The 22,666-nt window shown below is 43.4% G+C and overlaps 1 protein-coding gene and 1 long non-coding RNA gene across 3 annotated transcripts in view; one reads left to right on the top strand and one right to left on the bottom strand.

Moving 5' to 3' along the window:
* On the top strand, positions 1 to 22,362 carry LOC115913567. 2 transcript variants are annotated; one of them, XR_004061391.1, is made up of 4 exons: positions 1 to 5,612; positions 14,364 to 14,539; positions 17,503 to 17,705; positions 18,561 to 22,362. It is a non-coding gene; the product is annotated as an uncharacterized LOC115913567 (long non-coding RNA). The 2 variants fall into 2 exon arrangements; XR_004061390.1 differs by having other exon boundaries at positions 17,503 to 22,362.
* Positions 17,408 to 22,666, bottom strand: part of SLC16A4 (solute carrier family 16 member 4) — a 23,964-nt gene continuing 18,705 nt past the window's right edge. The window contains 1 exon segment of the mRNA XM_030965665.1: positions 17,408 to 18,133. Within this exon segment, the coding sequence (XP_030821525.1) occupies positions 17,991 to 18,133 (143 nt within the window). The 3' untranslated portion in view covers positions 17,408 to 17,990.

Below are 22,666 nucleotides of genomic sequence, written 5' to 3' on the forward strand. Positions count from 1 at the left end.
AAAAACTCCTGTCTTCTTAATTTAGATTCATGTCCTTTTTTCATTTCATGTATTTTAAAGCAAGTCCCAAGAGCTCGTCCTCGAGAGAGCTCCAAACCGAACAGACCAGATTTAAAGCACTCAGTGGAAATGGAAAACCATAACTTTAATAACAGACTGGTGTCACCTCCTCTTTTGAGTCCTTGAAATTCCGTGTGGGCCTCAGGCCAGGGGCCCTTTGGGATCCCTTCCCTCGGGAGCCGCAGTGGTTTCCCCGTTGAGTCGCGTGGCTCAAGGTCGACATTTTTCAGGTGAGCAGCAGCTGCTCTCGGGTACACAGCAGAACACTGAATTCCTTTTTGGAAAGGGATTCCTTTTTCATCCAGCCCCCCCGGGTGCATGCACTGAAACTGGGCTTTTTAACAGGTGTATTTCCCTGATTTCCCGGTGTATCCCATATGTGCACTTTGGGTTTGTAGCAGTGACTAGGTTTGGTGAAGAGCTGAGGACTTTGTTGCAAACCAGGAATGTCTTGTGCTCACTCTGGTGTGCAGGAAACAAGGAGGTGCTTTAAGGAGAACTTGAGTTATATTGTGAGGTTTTGGTTTTACTGCCTTTTTTGTTGTTGTTTTGTTTTGTTTTCTAAGAGTTGCAGGTTCAGTGGGGTCTGGTTCCACAATGCAAACTGAGCAAGTAAGTGCTTCTCTCCAGAGATGCTTTTCATTCTGTGATAATTTAATTACATAAAAGTTCTCATTAACATTTTACCTCTTTGTTAATAGCAAGGAACTGCTGTCTGCTAGGGACTTTTCAGGTACAGTGTGCAGTGGGCATTACATGAGGTTTATCATGGGCACCTGGAGTAAAATGGTTTTAGCATCCTGGAGAAATATGCAAAATACTCCGAGATGCTGAGGTTTGAGCTCTTGTTCTTGTGATTCAAGGATGAAACAGTTTGCAGGTTGTTTTTTTTTTTTTCCAAAGAACATAGTTAATTTTTTCTTAATTTCCCCAATCACTGGGCACTTTTCTCCAGCTGTCTTAGCACCTTTGGTAATTCAGGCATTTAGGAGGGGAGAAGGGATCTCAATCCCTGATGTGATCTAATTCCATGATACTCTGTTTAACAACCAAAAGGATGTTACAGCAGCTTCTAAACTGAAGTGTAAATCTCACTGTATCTCTTTACAGGCCCTAAAATTGTAATCTTGCACTTAAACCCAGAATGTAATCTTGCACTTAGCCATGTTTTCAGGGATTTGGGCAACGGAGAAGCGACGCTGCCTCTCTTGGTCCATGCTCCAGTAGATTCCTTGGATAACTGATACAGGCATGAGTTGATTTCTGTTACAACTTGCATGGCAAAAATCAAATTCAAAGTGTGGAATAGGATGCGAATAGGAGACAAAGGAGGAAATGTCTTGAATGTATTTTATGGGTGTAACTGAACTTGCTTGAGTTTCTGTCACAAAAATAGGGATTTTTCTTACTGCACCACTTGTCAGAGAGGGCTGTGGTTTAAGAGGGCTTTGGTTCCTTTATCTGCCCAGAATGAGTGGACCCAGCATCTCAAACATCATGGTGAACTGAGAATTCCAATGTGGCAGCATCTCTTAAACACAGATTTTGTTTTTTATAGCTACTTTTCTTTCTAAATGAAAAGGTGAAAGCCTCACTTAATGCTCTTAAATTTGAGAGTAAAATCCAGGATTTTCTGGGTTGTCCTTCAATGTGAATGTAAGAGATGGCAGAATTCAGCTGTTCAGCTTACTATTAACAAGGAGAATTTTTAGGAATGACAGCAGAAATGCAAATCACTGTGTTTAAGAAGATACTGCGTGTTTACCACTTACTGCAAAGAATGTTTTAATTGGAGCAGGTGCCTGTTGTGTGTCAGCAGGTGATCAATGCTGCAAGTGCTGCTTGCATTCAGAGGGTGTTTTTTGGGAGATTTCTGTCATCTGACAGAAATCACTTGCAAGAGTTTTCTAGGAAAGAGACTTGAACAGCTAAGAATTTAAATCTGCCCAAAACCGGGGAAATAAAAGCACTAAAGTTTGTGTTGGACACTGAGAGCAGCATTTGTTCTGCTGATCCGCAGCAGGCACCTGCTTAAAAACCCATAAAACTTGGGGTCAACATAGCTTGTTAAAGCCAGCTTGGTTTGGGAAGCCTTCTGGGAAGAGCATGCTAGGTGCACTTCCATTTTTCCTTGGGAAATCACGGTGGTTCCACCTGCCCCTGGCTGTGAAATTGTGCTGTGCTGGAGGGCGAGGAGGAGCAGGCGAGGCTGTGTTTGACTCCAGGTTTTCTGGTTCCTTATTTAATGGAGCACCTGCTTCTTTGAATCTGGTTTATTTGTGGTTGCTGCTCTGTTTTGTAAGCAAGGATTTTAACACCCTTTGAGGGTTCTTGTGGCAAAACTTTGAAAGGTTTTTTTTTGCCAGCACTGAATTCCTGTGCTGCCATCCTGGCTGGGCGGGCTGTGCTTTCCTCCTTGGTCTGAGGTGTTCCCCATTGGAGTAACTGTCCACTGAAGCTGGCTTAGCCAGGGCTGAAGGTTTAGAAGCCTGTGGGTGATACCACTGTGTGTAGAGCAAACCAGATGTAGCAGTTGTTGGCTCTCTCCTTGTGTCTGGCATTAAGTTGCTCTGGTGAGAGCTCAGTATTCCCTCCCGACCTTGTGTGCAGCTGATGTTCTTCTGTTTCATTAGTGTGTTGAATTAGCCTGGAAAAAGGATGTGCTTTTCCTGAATCATTTCATCCTTGTGCTTTATGCTTTGGGGAAAGAACCTCAAATGACTCGTGGTTCTGTTTGAGATTTTAGTTTGTTGTTTATTTCTTTCAATTGGAAACTTTGCGTAACTTCCTTGGCCCCTGGCCAGTGGCTTTGTTTGCCACAGGAACACTGAGGTTATCCTCAATCCAGAGGTTTTAGGGGCACAAATACCAACACATCCTTGTCAGCCTCCCAGAGAGAAAAGGGCATTATTGCCAGGCAGACAAACCTTGCCCTCTCTCTCTTTTGTTTCCTTCAAGGATGTTAAAGATGGAATATTTCGGTGACAACTTTCTTGGCCTCTACGGAGAGCCAAGTTTTATAAAGAACGAGTTTTAATTTCTTGTGTGGTTTTGGGAACCCTCTGGTTGATGGTAACTGAGGTGAAAGGCCTGAGGTGTTAATGGGGAGGAGGAGTGAATCAAAATTGTGAAGACAAGTTCAAAAACTCTGAGGACTCAGGGAAAAATGCCTTGGAAAATGATAGTTCCTGGCTCTAAGCAAAGCAGTGTGGAGGGCAGTGCTCCTGGGGAGTGCCCAGAGGGGAAGAAATGGTTGCCATGTGGCTCTAGAGCTTTTGGGGTTCTTTCCCCTTTGTCCCCCTGTTTATTTCTTTATAGCACTGAAGGACAGATATTCCAATGATTGGTAGACTGAACGATGAGGTGATTTTTGTATCAGGCTTAAAGCAGACCGGGTGGTGCAGAGAATGGTTCATTGAATATTCATCTTCCCACAGTTCCCATTGTGTGAAAACGATGGCTAGGAGATATGACTTGAATAGTAACAATTTTAAATTTTATTGGGTGTGTCTTTGATTTGACCTTTTAATATTGGCATTGTCTGCTGTTAGAACTGCATAGCAGAAGGAGAGCAAAAGAGCTGTGTAACACTACATTTCATGGTTTTGTTGATAAGTTGCCTTCAGGAAATACCCAGTGAGGAAAGTCAACCGAATTAGCAAGAATTAGGTTGGTTTTTCTCCTGGTTAATGATTTCGATGTGCCCCAACAAATGTTACTGCAAGTTGAGTAATCATCAGTACTGTCAGCCTAGTTTTATCCTGGTCCAAAAAGAAACCCTGCACTACTTGTTTTGCATCTGTCCCTAGAAGGCAACTTCATTCCGAGGTTTCCTGCCCATGGGTGGTATTGGTGCTTTTTGAAGTCCAAGTAGAATATTCAGAAAGGCCTCGTAGCTCTTTATGTTCATCTGTATAATGTAGGGAAGGGAAAAACCCAAATCTGGTGTACACATTTGTATTGAAATAACGTTTTTTTTCCTCCTGCAAGCAAATCTGGTGGACTGCAGAAGACAACCGCATGGGATACCAAGCTCTAATGGACCTTTGGGAAGAGAAGCTGTGGCTTATGTGGAATTTACATGGGCCTCCTGGTGGAAGAAAGCTTATCTGTTTAGTATTTGTGCATTTTACTAAAATGGCAGCTTTAAAAAAAAAAAAAAGTTGTGTATCTGCTATTGTGATGCCAATGCCCGTGTTTTAAGTGGAAAAAAAAAATGACCTCTTTGCTTTGTGCTGTGTACACAAGATTGCTGGAAAAGTAAAGGAATACCCTTTTTATGGCTCACACAGCTTAAAAGTAGCTGTCACTCAAACATGCGCTCACAGTTGAGCTGATTTTGTTTCATTCTAAATAAATTGTTTCTTTTGAGGAAAATGGTTTTTCTGCCTGGAAGTGAATTGACGACAAACGTTTGGCCCCCCCTGTGTTGGCAGCGGAGGGGTTCCTGCTGCTGCTGCCCAATTGAGCTGATAGTTGTGGGTCTTGAGCAAGAAGCAGGGAGAGCACCGACACTTTTGCGTTGATCGACCTGTGGTACCAGTCAGAAGAATTTGTGTCTGATGGCCTTGCTGTGGCCCCCGTGTTTGCAGTGAAAATGGGGTCACTTGCTGCGTTTCTCCTCAGCGGGACGGGGCACGCAAGAAGCAGGGAAGCACCACCCTGCGCCTCGGAACGGTGGCCAAGTCTGGGGCTTCGCTGGTTGGAAGAGCTGGAGTTCCTGAATTTTAAGTTTCTCTGATTTATTTTGTTCACCCAACATGTTTGCCTTTAGTTTTGATTCTTGGTTTTTTGTTTTTTTTTTAATTTTGAAGAAAAAAAAAGTTTTGAAATTGCTTTGAATCTTGCACGTAAAACCTTTGCACCAAAATTGCCAAAAGAAAAAGAGAAATGAGTCCTTAAAAGTGTTTAAATGCTGTTAATAAAGCCTTTCCTGCCGTACGCGAGGCGCTCCTCCATCTCCAGGGGCTTTTCAGCAGTTGTGGGTTTAGTGCTGAATGGATGAAGAGTTCCTGAGAGCTGGAGGCGGTAATTTAAACCTTTGCGTGGTGTCTCAGTGCCTTATTTTGACCGGTTTTGAAGCCAGTGGTTCCACACGCCTCGGATGTGCATGTGCCCTGCTCGCGTCCCGGCCCCGCCGCGCGCTCCGTGCAGTCGCTCCCGGTGTAGTGCAGACGGGGAGAGGAACAGCCTGAAAACGTTGTGTGCTGTAGTTCTCCTGTCCCGGGGGTTCCTGAGCTTTGGAAAGCTGTTCCCGTGCAGGAGCACAACTCCGTGTTTGCTGCAGGAGGACCGCGGCCGTCGAGAGGAAGCCGCAACTGCTGCGTCGTCGGCTTCAGGAGCTCCCGTGCTGCGCTCGTGGTAGAATTCCTGTGATTTGCCATGAAGACACCTTGAACGTTTGCCCTGTTTGCCTTGACACACTTTAACTTCCATGGATAACCCCCTGCAGCCGGGCAGGAGCTTTGCTAGGCCGCAGATGCCTCTCAGCCGACGGATGCTGTGGTTGTGCTCTGCAAGGTGTCAAAGCGCTGTGTAAATCCCTAAAACAGGTAAGGGGCTGGAAGAGGTTGGACTGAGTTGTAATGTAAAAGAAGATTGTTGTTCACCTTTTGTTGCCTTGATTCTGCAGTTTATTAATGCTTACTAATTGTGGTTTCTTCAGTCACCGTGCTGCTCCTCCTGCTTGGGAATGGGGGCGAAGGAGCCGACTCTTGGATGTGCTTCCCTGTTTGTTGGGGAGTCCCATTGAGAAACAGGGCCCTGCACAGAAAGCTCCATGTTCTCAGCTTGGCAAGCTGGAGTTGTTATTTTGACTTTATGAACTGCTTGAGTTAACACTGCTTTAACCCAGAGTAGTGTTTATAATTTGTATGTGTTGATAAGGAAAGCCAAGCCAATGATTTGGCAAATTATCTCTGTTTGTGGGATGCTGGTGTAATAATTGAAATGAAGCTTTTTGTTGTAAATGGGAGCAATTGTAGATATTGCTGGTTATGAGGGAAGGGAATTAGAGAGGGGAGACTCAGGAGATGCCTTTTCTTCTAGAAGTTGGTGTTTGTAGTTAAAATTCCTATTTTTTGCAATGTATTTCTTGTGCTGTTGAGATACAACCTCTGAATCTCCTTTAAAGTGTTGTACAATAGGTCTGGGGCTGGTAGCAATAATGGGAGATGTGTTTCAGCCCCTTTACCTCAGCTGGGGGGTTGATGCTGACAGGAGATGGGTGATCTGTCAGTGTACTCCAAAAAAGGGGCTCTTTTTGGCAAGCTGGTCACCTGCTCAGGTATCCAGGTGTTTGTGTCAGGCTTTGGGCACTATCCCACTTTTTGGGTGTGCTTCGACATATCAGTGGCTGTTCCAGAAGAGTTCTGCCTCTCTGAGTCAGATATCTCTGTGTGTTTCACTGGGAGATGGTTCCCTGTCTCCTTTACATCATGCATTTATTCCAGAGACTCAGAGGTACCGTGGGATGTGCTGTGGGATGGTTCTCCTGCAGTCACTTTGCCATAGCGAGTTGTTTTCTGGGTGCTGGCTCTGCCCCTCTGCCTTCTGAAGGGCTTAGAGGGATGCTCCAGTGGCCAGGTAGAGCCAGGCTGTTGTTAAAACCAGTCTCTTGGAAGGGTTAAGTGCTCTATATGCATCATATTAATTTGGCTAATGAGACTTCTGGGGAAAGTGGATTTATAACGAGAACCATTTAATTAACTGCACTGCAGCAGAGAGCAGCGCGAGCGGATTAGATGGGAGCAGGTTATTTGAATTCACACATTTTTTTAGAACTGTGCTTTTACCAGCTGCAGCTGAATTAATAAGTTTAAAACATCAGATGGCCCAGATTCTGCTCATGGCCAATAACAAGCTTGTGTTGGCCTCATGCTGCTGATTTACTATAAAATGGCAAATGCTCTTGGAGGATATGCTCCCACCTCGTGTCCTGAGGTCTGGGGCAAAGCCTGAGAAGGGTTTGGTCAAACAGGCAGAGCACTGGAAAGGCTCTTGGGCTGCTGGCTTTGTGATTCCCCTTGTGTTTCCTGCGGTTCTTGGCTCGGAGCCCTGTGCCTGAGTGTAATTAGAGCTGCCTTGAGAACTGGGTGAGGTAAACTCCTAAGGAGAGTAAACTCTGAGGGACTGGGTCAGTGCACGTGCTCTGATGGGTTTGCAGGAGCCTCCTGCTGCTCCCCCTCTTTGTCCACGTGCTGGAGGTGCTTGCAGCAGCAGCAGAGAACATGGATGGTGGCACAAAGGTTGCCTATTTTTTCCCGCTTTGTACCCCACTCCAGGGATGTATTAATTAAACATTGGAACCTGGGGTGTGGATGCTGTCAAACATGCTGCTGGTGCTGGGCATTAATGAATTGCCACCTCCCAGCCCAGCTCTTGGGTTTGAGCTCCTGTGTGTTGTCCCAGGATGGGGATGGGATGTGCTGGGCTCCACAGATGAGCTGTGCATTAATTGTGGGTCACAACTATTTCATCTCCTTATCTGCCTGCCTTGACCTTCATGCCTAGTTCTGCTATTGCATCTGAAGATCAGGCTGGAGGTTTTGAGCTCCCTTCAGTATTTCCTGTCCCCAGATGCAGTGAGAGGTCAGGCCAAGGTTTAGCAATGCACACAGCCTGACCCAGCCCCGAGCTGGCAGCGTTCCCTGGCACTGCTGCCCTTTGTGCAGGGGAGCACTTGGTTCCTGTAGCCAGCCTCTCCTTCCAGATGCATGTGCTGCATTTCCAGGCTGTACAATTGCACATTTTATAAAGTAAAATGTGCGCATTTACTGCACATGTGCAACTGTGCAGCCTGTGCACATTTTAGATATGACTGGGGACACAAATGTGTGTCTGAGGACCCACTGTGGGTGTGGAAGGGTTTGAGTGAAGGGAAGCCAGTGAGGTCTCCTGGGGTGGCTAATGAGCTGTTTGCCCATGCAGAGGAGATGTCCTTTGGGCCATGGAGGTGTTTGCAGCCCCCTTGGCCAAGGGATTGCTTTGGTTGTTGCCAGCCTGGGCTGCTCCAGCTCTGACCTGGGCAGAGGTGCAGGGCAGGTTGAGGTCCTGAACCACCTGAGCTGCTGTTGTTGAGGCTTGTGGGACGCTGAGAAAAGGGGATGTTGGTGTTTCTCATGCTGCTCCTCTCGGGTGGGTGAAGACAAGGCTGAGAACGAGGACCAGGAGGGACTCTTCATCAGGAACTGGACTGGCAGGACAAAGGGGAATGGATTCAACTGAAAAAGGGGAAATTTGGGTTTGATATTGGAAGAAATCCTTCCTTGTGAGGGTGGGCAGGCCCTGGCACAGGGTGCCCAGGGAAGCTGTGCCTGCCCCACCCCTGGAAGGGTCCAAGGCCAGCTTGGACAGGGCTTGGAGCACCCTGGGCTAGTGCAAGGTGTCCCTGCCATGGCAGGAAGAAGAACAAGATGAGATTTAAGGTTCCTTCCAACCCAAACCATTCCAGGGCTCTGTGACTGTAAGACCTTGTGTTTCACCTGTGCCAGCCCAGCTTTCCCCCTGGCACTGAGGCACAGCCTGTTCTGAGCTCTCAGCTGTCTGAGGGTGCCTTGGGTTCCTTGTGGCACTCAGAGCCGCACCCAAGAGCAGCTTGAGGCTGGGAGAGCCCAGTCCCAAAAACCCCATCCCTGTCACCACCCTTGTGCAGCCAGGGTGGCTGTGACTCCTTCCCAGCTTGTCCCAAGGCTTGAGGGGCTGGAGCTCAGTTCATTGGTGTTCTCTCTGTCCCTGGGGTGTTGTAAAGACACCCTTTGCCTCTTCCAGAGTACAATCCTCTATCTTGTCCACATGAGGGATATCTGTAGGGGAAAGTTTTGCAAAGATTGGTGGTGGCTTCAGAGGCAAAGTCTGCTTTGGAAAAGAGACTTTGACCCATGAATTACTTCTGGAATTGTCCATGGCCATGAGCAAGAGCTTCCATCCCCTTTGTGGTTTCTGCAGGCTGGAAAGTTTTCCCATGAGGATCTCAGCTAAAGCCCAAACTTCTGGGTTTTCAACATCTGCTTGAATTTTTGTTCATTAGAGTCGCTGATAAATTCCCATGGACTTCAGTGAGAACCATTATGGTATCTTTAAAGATTTTTATTTTTGTTTTCCAAACAACTATGAAGGCTTCCAGCTCCTCAGAAATGAAACTTTTTAATTCAGGCTCTGGTGAAACGCAGCCATATAAGGCTCTGCTTCATAAACACAGCTGCAGGACATGTTGCAGGTCAGGGGGAAACCAGCACCAAAAAAAGAGTAAAAGAGTGTTCCTGTTATCAGTGTGTGTGAGGGCAAGTAAACAGCCCAGACCACCAGGGATCTGCCAAACAGGGGAGGGAAGAACAGCCACATTTCCTGTTGCTGGAAGGCCCTGGTGTCACATCCTTACCCAGCTATTTTAAATTGCTTTTGGCTTTCTTCATGTGGTTTAAGGTGAGCACAGGAGCCCCAGCAGTGTTGGTAGCTGAAGCACTTTGTCTGAGGTGGTTTTTGTGCTGTGGAAAAGCCTCCTGTTCCCCTTTAAAATGGGAATAATGGAGATTTCCCCCCGTGGTTAAGAGTGTGCTGGGAGCAGTGCAGAGGAGCAGCTTTGCAGTGCGTTGGGTTCAGACCCTGGGAAGAGGGAGATCCCAGGGATGGGGTTAAACCCTGAGCTGTCACCCCTCACCCTGCTGTCAGGAAAATCAATCCACAAACACCAGAGGTTTGTGTCCAAAAAGGAGGCAGAGGAGTCCTTTGGCTTCATTCCATTAAAGGCAGAGGCCATGGGGCATTCCCCTGGGGTCTCTCAGATTAGTTTCCCTTTTTTTTTTTGGCACCTAAAGTTGATTCAGCCTCCTTTTTCAAGCAGTTTTGTTTACCAGCAACCTTTTTATTAGGATTCATCTTGAGGTTTTTTGGTGGGGGCGTGCGTTGGGGGGGGGGGTTTTTTTTCCCAATTCCCAGCTGCATTTCCCTTCTCTCTTTCCCCATTTCTGAGGTACTTGAGAGATACAAACTTCCCAAAACACCTGATACCAAAGATTTCCCTCTAATGTATAACCCTCCCTTTTAATTTTTAATTCTTAAGGAATTCAGGGATTTTCCCCATTGTTTCTTTCATCTCTCAATGTCTAATTTCATTTATCAGCAAACCTAAAGTTTATTCGTTAAGGCAAATACCTTTTTCCATTTATCAATCAGTGAAATCCTTCCCATTGCTTCTTTTATCTTCCAGAGCTAGTTTTGTTTACCAGCAGACCCCCCAGCTTGTTTGTAAAGACAAATCTGCCATTCCTCTCACTGCTCTCAGGCAGCTCAGGGGTGTGGGGTTCCCAGGGATGGGGTTAAACCCTGAGCTGTCACCCCTCACCCTGCTGTCAGGAAAATCAATCCACAAACACCAGAGGTTTGTGTCCAAAAAGGAGGCAGAGGAGTCCTTTGGCTTCATTCCATTAAAGGCAGAGGCCATGGGGCATTCCCCTGGGGTCTCTCAGGTTTTTGGAGGATGCAGCCTCCTTTTTATCCCAATTTCCCACATTTCCCTTCTCTCTTTCCCCGTTTCTGAGGTACCTGAGAGGCCCAGACTTCCCAAAACACCTGATACCAAAGATTCCCCTCTAATGTACAACCCTCCCTTTTAATTCTTAATTCTTATGGAATTTAGGGGTTTTTATCAAGGGCAGAGCCTGACCCCAGAGTGTGTGGGGCAGGGAGAGGTTTATTTTGTGTACTTTGAAATGCCTAAATCCATGTTCTAGCTGCTGTACCCTGCTTTTCAGTAAGGCAGAATACAGAACAAGGAAGGGAAACCTGCAGCTGCTAGCCAGGACACTCAGGGGTGTACAATGACTGTAGAAATTATAAATATAGAAATAATATATTTATTCTGTATAAATGTATATAAATATATTTATAAATAATATTAAATAATATAAAATAGAAACAATATGTATTAATGAATGAAATAATTATATATAAATATATAGAAATTTTTATAAAATAGTATAAGATATAAATAATATCTAGAAATAAATTAAATAATGATATATAAAACATAAAAATTTCTATAAAATAATATAAAATATGAGTAATATGTAGAAATAAATTAAATAATATATATTAATATATAAACGTTTATATGGAATTATATAAGATATAAATAATATGTATAGATAAATAAAACCATTATATATAAAATATATAAAAATTCTATAAAATAATATAAAATATAGGTAATATGTAGAAATAAATTAAATAATTATATATTAATATATAAACGTTTTTATGGAGTAATATAAAATGTAAATAATATGTATAGATAAATAAAATAATTATATATAAAATATATAAAAATTCTATAAAATAATATAAAATATAAGTAATATGTAGAAATAAATTAAATAATTATATATTAATATATAAACGTTTTTTATGGAGTAATATAAAATGTAAATAATATGTATAGATAAATAAAATAATTATATATAAAATATATAAAAAATCTATAAAATAATATAAAATATAAGTAATATGTAGAAATAAATTAAATAACTATATATTAATATATAAACTTTTTAGTGGGATAATATAAAATGTAAATAATATGTATAGAAAATTAAATAATTGTATATAAAATATATGAAAATTTCTATAAAAGAATATGAAATATAAGTAATATGTAGAAATAATTATATATTAATATATAAACGTTTTTATGGAATAATATAAAATGTAAATAATATGTATAGATGAATAAAATAATTATATATAAAATATATAAAAATTTCTATAAAAGAATATAAGTAATATGTAGAAATAAATAATTATATATTAATATATAAACTTTTTAATGGAATGATATAAAATGTAAATAGTATGTATAGAAAATTAAATAGTTATATATAAAATATATGAAAATTTCTATAAAGGATATAAAATATAAGTAATATGTAGAAATAAATTAAATAATTATAATATAAGATATAAATAATATGTGTAGATAAATAAAATATTTTTAAAATTCTATAAAATAATATACAATATAAGTAATATTTAGAAATAAATGTGTATATATAGATACATAAAAATTTATATAAAGATAATATAAAATATAAATAATACATATAAAAATAAAATATTATATATATAAATTAAATAAAATTTTATAATATATAAATTATATATATGAATAAATTAAAATAATGTATAAATAATACAAAATAATTCCAATGGATTTGGGGCATGCAGTGTGCTTCCTGCTGTGATCTCTGATTGCACTGACTTTGCTTTGATAGACCCGAGCTGAGCCTTAGCAGCTTTTTATCCTGGCATGTGCAACATCCCTTGGAGCAGGTTTAAGACCCAGCAGGTGCTCACCCCATAAATCAATCCTGCCTGGCAGGCACTGGGAGCAGGTCCTGGGGGCTGCCCAGGCTCCTCCTGCAGGGTTACACCTGGGAGTAAATCACTGGTAGCAATGGAGAAGCGTTTCCCTCCCAGGAGGGATGGCACCCCTGCAGCCCAGCTCTGGGGATGGCACAACCCCAGGAGTGATCCTTGTCTTGTTGGAGAAGCCACTTCCATATTTTCTTCTTGCTTTCTTAATCCTGTGGTGCTAAAATTAATCAGGATTCAGGGTATCAATCCTCTGTCTGTCAGGGCTCAAAAAAAAAAATTTCTAAATGAAGTTGTTAAGGGTTTTTTCCCAAAGGGACTCAGATGTTTTTAGTAGGTCCTTGTTGGGGTACAGTAAAAATTGTTGGGTTCCTTTGGTCCCTCAGATTCCTTCCAGCCAGCTCTGGTTCCCTGCAGGTCTCTGGATCTTGGGAGAATTCTTTAGTGTTTGGTTTCTCTGCACCATGATTTTTAGAAGGTTTTTAAACCAATGAATCCTGCTTAAAGTCCTTCCAAATGTGATTTCCCTTCAAGATCCAGCTGGCCATGGCAGATCATCCCTTGGGCAGGAAAATGTCACCCAGGTGACTCAGGGCACAGTGCTGAGCCTGGCATTGCTTTTCCAAGGGCTTTGATTTATTGTCAGTGAAATCTTGGAAAAATCCAGGAGGTTTTTGGTGATTTTTTCCCAGTGCAAGGGGTGGAGATGCTGCCTGTGAGGTACAGGAGGGATCCAGTTCCCCACTGCCTGCCCAGGAGCAGGAGGGATGGCTGGGAGGCCACCACCCTTCCATAAAATATTTTTCATGCTCGGGATCGTTTTTAGTCATTGCTGCTGATTTTTTTCTGCTGCAGATGAGTAAGGGAAGAATTTCCTTTGGAGGGAAAAAGTTAAGGGAATGTAAGGGAAATGTAAGGAAATAGTAAAGGAATGTAAGGAAATGTAAGGGAATGTAAGGAAAATGAAGGGAAATGTAAGGAAAATTCAGGGAATGTAAGGGAAATGGAAGGTAAGGGAAATGTAAGGAAAATTAAGGGAATGGAAGGAAAATTGAAGGAAAATGAAGGGGAATGTAAGGAATGTAAAGGAATGGAAGGAAAATTAAGGGAATGGAAGGGAAATGTAAAGGGAATGTAAGGGAAATGTAAGGAAAATTAAGGGAATGTAAGGAAAATAAAGGGAAGGGAAGGAAAATGGAAGGTAAGGGAAATGTAAGGAAAATTAAGGGAATGGAAGGGAAATTCAGGGAATGTAAGGGAAATGTAAGGAAAATTAAGGGAATGTAAGGGGAATGTAAGAATTGTAAGGGAAATGTAAGGAAAATTAAGGAAATGTAAGGGGAATGTAAGGAAATGTAAGGAAAATGGAATGTAAGGAAAATTAAGGGAAATGTAAGGGGAAAATTTTCAGGAATTATTTCCCCATGGAAAGGGGGTCAGGCCTTGGCAGGGGCTGCCCAGGGAGGTTTGCAGTGCCCATCCCTGGAGGTGCCCAGGGAATGCCTGGAGGTGGCACTCAGGGCTCTGGGCTGGGGACAAGGTGGGGATCAGGCACAGCTGGGATTTGACCATCCAGGAGGGCTTTTCCAACCTTAAAAATTCTGGGATTCTGTGAAAGGAGCAGGGACAAAAGGGATTTTCTAGTCCACCTCAGATCGCAGCTTTTAACCTCATTTGTGTCCCAGCCACCCCTGCTGTTGCATTTCCCCACACATGAACACCCTGTGGTGTTCTGCACCGTGCAAAAAAACAGCTTTGGGAAGTGATTTATTTGCACCATGGCTTCAGTGGGATGGAAAAACCTTCCTGGGGCAGGTGTTCCCCATCCTCACTGCTGCTGTCTCCCATGCACGTGTTATATCCTGCAGTAAATAAATGCATTTGGTTTTCAGAGCTGCCAGGGGACTGAACCATCTGTTCTGTGCTTGCCTTCCCAGCCCCAGGTGTGAGCAGAGGAGTGTTTGACCACCAAGCCTGAGGCTGCTCAGTGGAAAAAACAAAAGTTTGAAGACTCTTCACCCCCTCCCAGCCCAGCAGAGGATGGTGCAGGGCCCCTGGGAGGAGTTTCTCACTCGGGGCATTGGTTTCCTCAACAATTTTGGATAGATAAGAGGTAATTGTGGCTGGAGAAAGGTGCTTTAATAATCAGTAGTTAATAATAATCCTGTGCAGGATTATTCTGCGGGGAAATAAAAGCTGGTGGTGCCCATCCATGGGCTGGGATGTGGGAAATGGGAGCTCCTGAGCTGTTTGCTCCTCTGCAGAAGGAAAGAGGGGGGGACAAGAACTCCAGTTTTGCTAAATGAGGGTGAGGAATTGGTGACGTTGAGGGGACAAGAACTCCAGTTTTGCTAAATGAGGGTGAGGAATTGGTGACATTGAGGGGACAAGAACTCCAGTTTTGCTAAATGAGGGTGAGGAATTGGTGACATTGAGGGGACAAGAACTCCAGTTTTGCTAAATGAGGGTGAGGAATTGGTGACATTGAGGGGACAAGAACTCCAGTTTTGCTAAATGAGGGTGAGGAATTGGTGACATTGGGGGACAAGAACTCCAGTTTTGCTAAATGAGGGTGAGGAATTGGTGACATTGGTCTGAGGGAGAGAGGGCAGGACTCCTTAAGATCCTGCAGGTTTGGGGGGGACTTTGTTAGATGGGAAAGTCACAGCCTTGGTTTTCAGTAGATTATGGTTTTTATCAAGGGCAGAGCCTGACCACAGAGAGTGTGGGGCAGGGAGAGGTTTATTTTGTGTACTTTGAAATGCCTAAATCCATGTTCTAGCTGCTGTACCCTGCCTTTCAGGGAGGCAGAATACAGAACAAGGAAGGGAAACCTGCAGCTGCTAGCCAGGACACTCAGGGGTGTACAATGTATAAATAATAAATATAAATAATATAAAATATATTATTACAAATTATAAAAATAAATTATTATCTATTATAAAAATAGAAATAATATGGTTTTATAAATATATTTATAAATATAGAAACTATATTTATAAATAATATAAAATAGCGATAATATGTATTAATAAATTAAATAATTATGTATAAAATATATAAAATATTCTATAAAATTATATAAAGTACAAGTAATATGCATAAATAAATAATTATATATAAAATACATAAAAATCTATAAAATTATATAATATAAGTAATATCTATAAATAAATAAAATAATTATTTATATGGAATAATATATTTGTTTATATGTTTATATGGAATAATATAAATAATAATAAATAATATATATACGTTTATATGGAATAATATAAAATATAAATATTTTGTACAGATAAATTAAATAATTATATATTAATATATACATGTTTATATGGAATAATATAAAATATAAATATTATGTACAGATAAATTAAATAATTATATATTAATAGATAGACGTTTATATGGAATAATATAAAATATAAGTAATATGTATAGATAAATGAAATGATTATATATTAAAATGTTTTAAATTATATAGAATAATATACATTTTAAATAATATATATATAAATGAATTAAAATCATGTATAAATAATATAAAATAATTCCAGTGGGTATGGATGGGGTGGGAGGTGTGGACACCACATCCTGCTGAGTTGTTTCTTGGTGGCAAAAGAGGTGAAAATACCACAGGGCTTGTGTAGAAAGGAGGAAGGTGTTGAGCAGAGGCTTCATTTAGAAGCAGAGGGAGAGAGCAGAGCAGAAAAGGTGTTGGAATTGTGTAGTGTGGGAGCTGCTGGGGTGGCTCTTTCCATCCCCACAGAGCTTTGGTCCCACTCTGTTAAATGCCAAAAGCACAGCTGCTCTTGGGGAGATGCAGAAAAAACCCCTAAAATCCTAAAATGCCTTCCAGAAAGAAATGCTAAAATCCTACAGCTTTAAGATTGGAAAACCTCCCACGTGGTTCCTGTTAGAGCAGCAAACCAAAGCTGCTGGTAATGTTTGAGTTGGTGAGAGTGAGGAACTTTGTTGTTTCACAAAGTGAAAACTCAATTTTTTTTAAATGAAAGCTTCATCCCTGCTGCAGAAGGGCTTGGCTGAGTTTGGTTCATCCCCCTGCAACTGGGGATGAGGAATAAAAGGGGTAAGAAAAAAAATTAGGATAATTAAATCTCCTTAAAAATTAAAAGGAAGTTGTTGTTGTTGTTGTTGTTGTTGTTGTTGTTATTATTATTATTATTATTATTATAAAAGGTAATAATAATTATTAATATTTATTATTAATAATAAATAATAATCTCCTTAATAATAAAAAAGGAAAGGTAAAGAGAAGGATAATGCCATTGGCTGGAATGAATATCCCAGGTTTACATAATAATTTCAATTACCAATTTTTTTACCATCATAATTTCAAATACCAATCTTTTTACTATAATAATTTCAATTACCAAATTTTTTACCATCATAATTTCAAATATCAATTTTTTTACCATAATAATTTCAAAAAATCGCACCTTCGCTACTGGAAAGAAAGTCCAGGCTGCTGTTTTGTGTCTTATCCACCCAAATGAAATCTGTGGGATGCAGGATGGATCCAGGCTCAGCACTGGAGCTGCCTCTGGAATGGAATCCCTGGGAGTGTTTGCAGGGGTCCCAGGACAAGGGAAGAGATGAGAATCTTGGCTCCATGTTTCAGAAGGCTGATTTATTATTTTATGATATATATTATATGAAAAGAAAATGATCTGCTAAAACTATACTAAAAGAATAGAAGAAAGGATTTCATCAGAAGGCTTGAAAGGAAAGAAATGGAATGATAATAAAATCTTGTGACTGACCAGAGAGTCTGAGACAGCTGGACTGTGATTGGCCATTAATTAAAAACAACCACATGAGACCAATCAAGGATGCACCTGTTGCATTCCACAGCAGCAGATAATTATTGTTTTTCTTTTCCTCTGAGGCTTCTCAACTTCTCAGGAGAAAAGATCCTAATGAAAGGATTTTTCATAAAATATGTCTGTGACAGGAGTCTCTGGAGGGTTGGGAAGCTGGGCAGGGTGGATTTGGTCTCTGCCTTTGCTGTGTTGTGGTTCTGGCTTTAATTAAAACTGGTTTTGCCTCCAGGTCCTGTGTGCTGTGGCAATAACTGTGCATGGGATGTGGAATGGCCCCACTGCAGCATCCTGCCCCCAGAGAGAGGAGCTCCTGGAGGATCTCATGGAAGGAAGGATCACCCTGCCCTCCCTGTCCCTGCTCTCATCCCTCCCCAGGGCCAGTGAACAGAATGAGCTGGAATCTCTGGCACTCAGAGCTGCTCATCCCACGAGGTGAGTGAGTCAGGACGGAGCTGAGGATTCAATCTGAGAGGCACAAAAACCCAGCTCAGGAGCAGAGGCACCACGGGCTGCATTTTCCCCATACACTTCACACTGTGCATTTCTCAGCTGCCTTTAATCAGCACAAATATCCAGGTATCCAAAATGAGTCTGACATCCAAAATTTCCAATTATTTTGGAATATTCTGATATTTTCAGTGTTGCTGCTGTTGATCCTTCCCAGTACAGGCAGTGGCTTTCCCACGGAGATATGATCAAAGCCCAGCCTTTAAAACTTTAGTTTTTGTTCAAATTGGCTTTCTTTAGCTTCCATTTTTGGGCTGCAGGCTCGAAGAAGAAGGAGATGGGTGAGATGAGAGCACAGGCTCCAGCAAAGAGGAAGGAGCAGGCGTAGGTCTGGGTGTAGTCATAGAGCCACCCTGCAGGAGAGAAGGTTGTTATTAAAGCTGGGCGATTTTTCTCAGTGAAAAAAATAATTCAAGGAGGTGGGTGGGCGGCAAAGGATGTGTGTTCTCATCTAAGAATTGCTCAGATATTTCCCTTAAATTATTTTAACTCTTCCTGGGCAGCATTTCCTGTAAGGAAATGACATGCAGGTCGTTTTTCCCAGAGCCAACTTTGATCCTTGTAGTGGACATGGTGTTTAATTTGATTGAACTTAATCCCTGATTTTTTTTTTTTTTTCCTGTTTAAGTAAGTGGGCCAAAAGTGGCTGATGGAAGATTCTCTTGGATTGAAGGGATGACTTGCACATGTTGGTATTTGCAACATCTGGGCTGCAAACCCTCTGTTCTCCAGCCTTGTCTTCTTGTGAGCAGACCCAGTTTCATGTCCTTTGTCTAACAGGAGACACCCCAGGCCAGGAGCTGGAAGTGAACTTGATAAAAGGAGCTCTGGGAGGACTTCAAAGGAAAAGCTGAATTCCATTGAGCCTCAGGAATGTCTGGAGGATTCAGGTCACCTTTTAAAGTGACCTCCAAGTGTTGGGTTTGGTCCTGGCAAATCATCTGGGCTCTGGGCTGTCCTTTGAAAGGTGGAGAGTTCCTCTCTTTGAATCTGAAATCTGCAAAGTGCTGGGAGATGCTGCTGCACATAAAAACGCTAATCCAGTCCCAAATGTGGGGTGGGTGTGGGGGCAGCAGCTGAGCCAGATCTGCTGCTGGTGTGAAATGCAATTCCTCTGGAGACATCCATGGAATCCAGACATCCACAGGCTTCCATGAGTTCCACAGATCTGGCCCAAACCTGGGCTTGTTAACCCCAGGAAGGGACAGGATACAGTCCTGAGTTCCACAGACAGCAGATCTGACCCAAACCTGGGCTCCTCAAGCCCAGGAAGGGACAGGATACAGTCCTGAGTTCCACAGACAGCAGATCTGACCCAAACCTGGGCTCCTCAAGCCCAGGAAGGGACAGGATACAGTCCCTGAGGTCCTGGGCTCAGGGAGGGTGCCAGTGAGGTTTGGGATCTGTGCTGGAGCAGAGGCACTGACATTCCCTGCTGTGGATTTCCACAGAAGGTTTTATAAAGCACAGCACAGCTGCTTTTGCCCAGTTTCAGTTTCTCTTGGCTCACTGCTGCCTCTGGGGAGTCCCTGTGTTTGTTTGCTCCTCAGGGATGGCCTGGGAGCCACGTGCTGGAGGAGATGCAGCTGGAGAGGAGGATCCACCCTGTGGTGGGATCTATCCCCTGTTGGGATCCAGTCCCTGGTGGGATCTGTCCCATGGTGGGATCTGTCCCCTCCTGGGATCCATGCCCTGGTGGGATCCATGCCATAATAGGATCCATCCTGTGATGGGATCCATGCCCTGGTGGGACCCATCCCCTGATGGGATCCATCCCATAGTGGGATCTATCCCATGGTGGGATCCATCCCATGGTGGGATCCATCCCGTGGTGGAATCCACCCCTTGGTGGGACCCATCCCCTGTGGGATCCATTCCATGGTAGGATCCATCCCCTGCTGGGATCCACCCCTTGGTGGGACCCATCCTCTGCTGGGATCTACCCTTTGGTGGAATCCATGCCCTGGTGGGATCCCTCCCCTCGTGAGATCCATCTCATGTTGGGATCCATGCCTTGTGGGATCCACCCTTTGGTGGGATCCATCCCCTCTGGGATCCATCCCCTCCTGCGATCCATGCCCTGGTGGGATCCATCCTCTTCTGGGATCCATCCCATGGTGGGATCCACCCTTTGGTGGGGTCCATCCCATAGTAGGACCCATCTCCTCATGGGATCCATCCCCTGCTGCTGCACTCTGGGACTCTCCCACGACCCTGGGGTTCATTCCCAGGCCTGGGATCTGTTTCTGCTGCCTGGAAGTCTCTGGGATTTGGAGAGGGGATGCTGATGTAGTTATTTGTGAGAGGAACAGGACAGAGTGCTCCAGCTGAGCTCTGATTTATTGCAATCCTTAAAATATCCTTCAGGATATTTCTTAATTTTCTTTTTTTTTTTTTTAATTTTCCTGGGGATTTTTTTGGTGCTGGATGGGATTTAGGTGCAGTGGGATTTACCAGCATTGCCTCACTGGCAGCACAGCCACCAACTTCCATCACACCCCAACCTTCTGAAGCAACTCCAGTCTCTGTGCCCCAAATTCATTTCCAAAACAAAACAAGAATCACTCCTGCTGCAGAAAGCTGAACTGGGAGCTTGTGCTGTTCAAACCCCAGCAAAGCAGCAGTTTTGTGAGGAATGCTGGTAAATCCCAGCAATGTAATCCAAACTAAACATTCCCAGCACTGCTGCTGCTACCAGCTGGGTCAGGCTCTTTAAATGGTGCTGCTGATCTTTAATCAGAAGTTTTATTTATTCTTGATGCCCTGAGGAGTAAAATTCAGTGGGAAGGTGAAGGTAAAATTTAGCAAACATCTAAATACGTGTGGCAGCAGAGCTTTTGATGACTCCATCCTCTCCCTTTTCACCACCCAAATTTCTTGGGACTGGAGTTTGTCCTCTGGGGACTGGAATCTTTTCTACAATTTGCTTTACATGCTTTGGTTCAGCTCTTTTGCATTTGGAGTCAGTGATTTGTACTGCTTGTGGAAGTAAACTGTGTCCTTCTCTCCTCAGCTTGCTCCAGGCTGCCAAAATTATGTTTATTCTGCTTTGGGCTGGGTTTTTTCAGCAGCCAGAGGTGCCAGTGGATGGGGAGCTCGGAAGGAGACTCCAAACTTTCCCTTTGGGTCCTGCCCCTGGATTTCAGGGCTTTCAGCTGAACAGATTTGCAGGTAAGTCACCTTTTCCTTGCATTAGGCTTTGGTCTAATATGTAAATTAGGCACTTTTAACCTTTGCAGTTCTCATTATCCATCATCATTATTTCCACTGTGTAAAAACACTTGAGTTTGATGGAATTGTAATTCTAAACTCAAAGTTCTTGGGAGGTAAAAGCACCAAATCCCAGGGTCTCACAGAGTATTTAAATGCTGCATTCTGCAAGGAGCAGAATGGTTTTGGACATTTCATCAGGAGTTTTTGGTCTCACTCAGTTTTCACATTGAAAACTGCATTGCAAGAGAAAATTGCAGAATTTTTCTTGGATCCCAAGCCTGGATCCTGAGCTCTGGGTTGTTTCCATCTTGCTCTGCCTGTAAGGACATGGATCAGGAATTGTTTTGCTTCTTGGCTTTATTTGGCCCTTTATTTATCCCACCTGCCTTAAGCCTGAATTCTGTGGAAAGCTTTTTGCAGGGAACTTGCTTTACAAACCCACTGCAGAGAGCAAAAACCTTCCCATTAGTGCAGAAATATTGCAGCTGGATGGAAATTTAACTTTTTTAACTGCAATGTGAGTGTGGCTAAGTGACAACCAGGGTGTTCAGCCCCTGCTGTGTTGCTGTACCAGGGGATTCAGGGGAACTGAGGGATTGTTTTGTGCTCAGTGCACACCCTGTACAGCAGCAGGGATCTGCAATCCAGGCTCTGCATCACCCTGACACTGGCAAGCTCCTTGTCCATGAAATGTTTTGGCTCCTTGAAATTGCATCCACACACAGAGCAGGACCAGCCCAGGGATGTTGATTGAGAATATTAATTTTTTCCTGTGCATGGAGCTGGAATTTACAGAACCCTTGGGTGAGCTGGGTGCCTCTGCAGGCTGGGGGCAGCTGATCTGGAGGGCAGGGAACAAAAAATGATGGTTTGGGTTGGAAAGGGCCCTAAAGCTGCTCCCATTCCACCCCTGCTATGGGCAGGGACACTTCCACTGCCCCAGGCTACTCCAAGCCCCATCCAGCCTGGCCTTGGGCACTGCCAGGGATCCAGGGGCAGCCACAGGGGAACTGAGGGATTGTTTTGTGCTCAGGGCACACCCTGTACAGCAGCAGGGATCTGCAATCCAGGCTCTGCATCACCCTGACACTGGCAAGCTCCTTGTCCATGAAATGTTTTGGCTCCTTGAAATTGCATCCACACACAGAGCAGGACCAGCCCAGGGATGTTGATTGGGAATATTAATTTTTATAGAAAGAACAGCAGCGTTGCTGAAACTTTGCATGGAGCTGGAATTTACAGAACCCTTGGCAGCTTCCAGCTGGGTGCCTCTGCAGGCTGGGGGCAGCTGATTTGGAGGGCAGGGAACAAAAAAAATGATGGTTTGGGCTGGAAAGGGCCCTAAAGCTCTTCCCATTTTACCCCTGCCATGGGCAGGGACAGTTCCACTGCCCCAGGCTGCTCCAAGCCCCATCCAGCCTGGCCTTGGGCACTGCCAGGGATCCAGGGGCAGCCACAGCTGCTCTGGGCACCCTGTGCCAGGGCCTGCCCACCCTCACAGCCAAGAATTCCTTCCCAATATCCCTTCCAGCCCTGCCCTCTGGCAGTGGAAACCATTCCCTGTGTCCTGTCACTGTTATATTTTATGAAAAATCCTTTTGCCAGGATATTTCAGAAAATACGACAGTGACACTGTCCCTGCCTCCCTTGTCCCCAATCCCTCTCCAGCTCTC

This window comes from Camarhynchus parvulus, chromosome 26 (genome assembly GCF_901933205.1).
Source record: "Camarhynchus parvulus chromosome 26, STF_HiC, whole genome shotgun sequence".
NCBI lineage: Eukaryota > Metazoa > Chordata > Aves > Passeriformes > Thraupidae > Camarhynchus > Camarhynchus parvulus.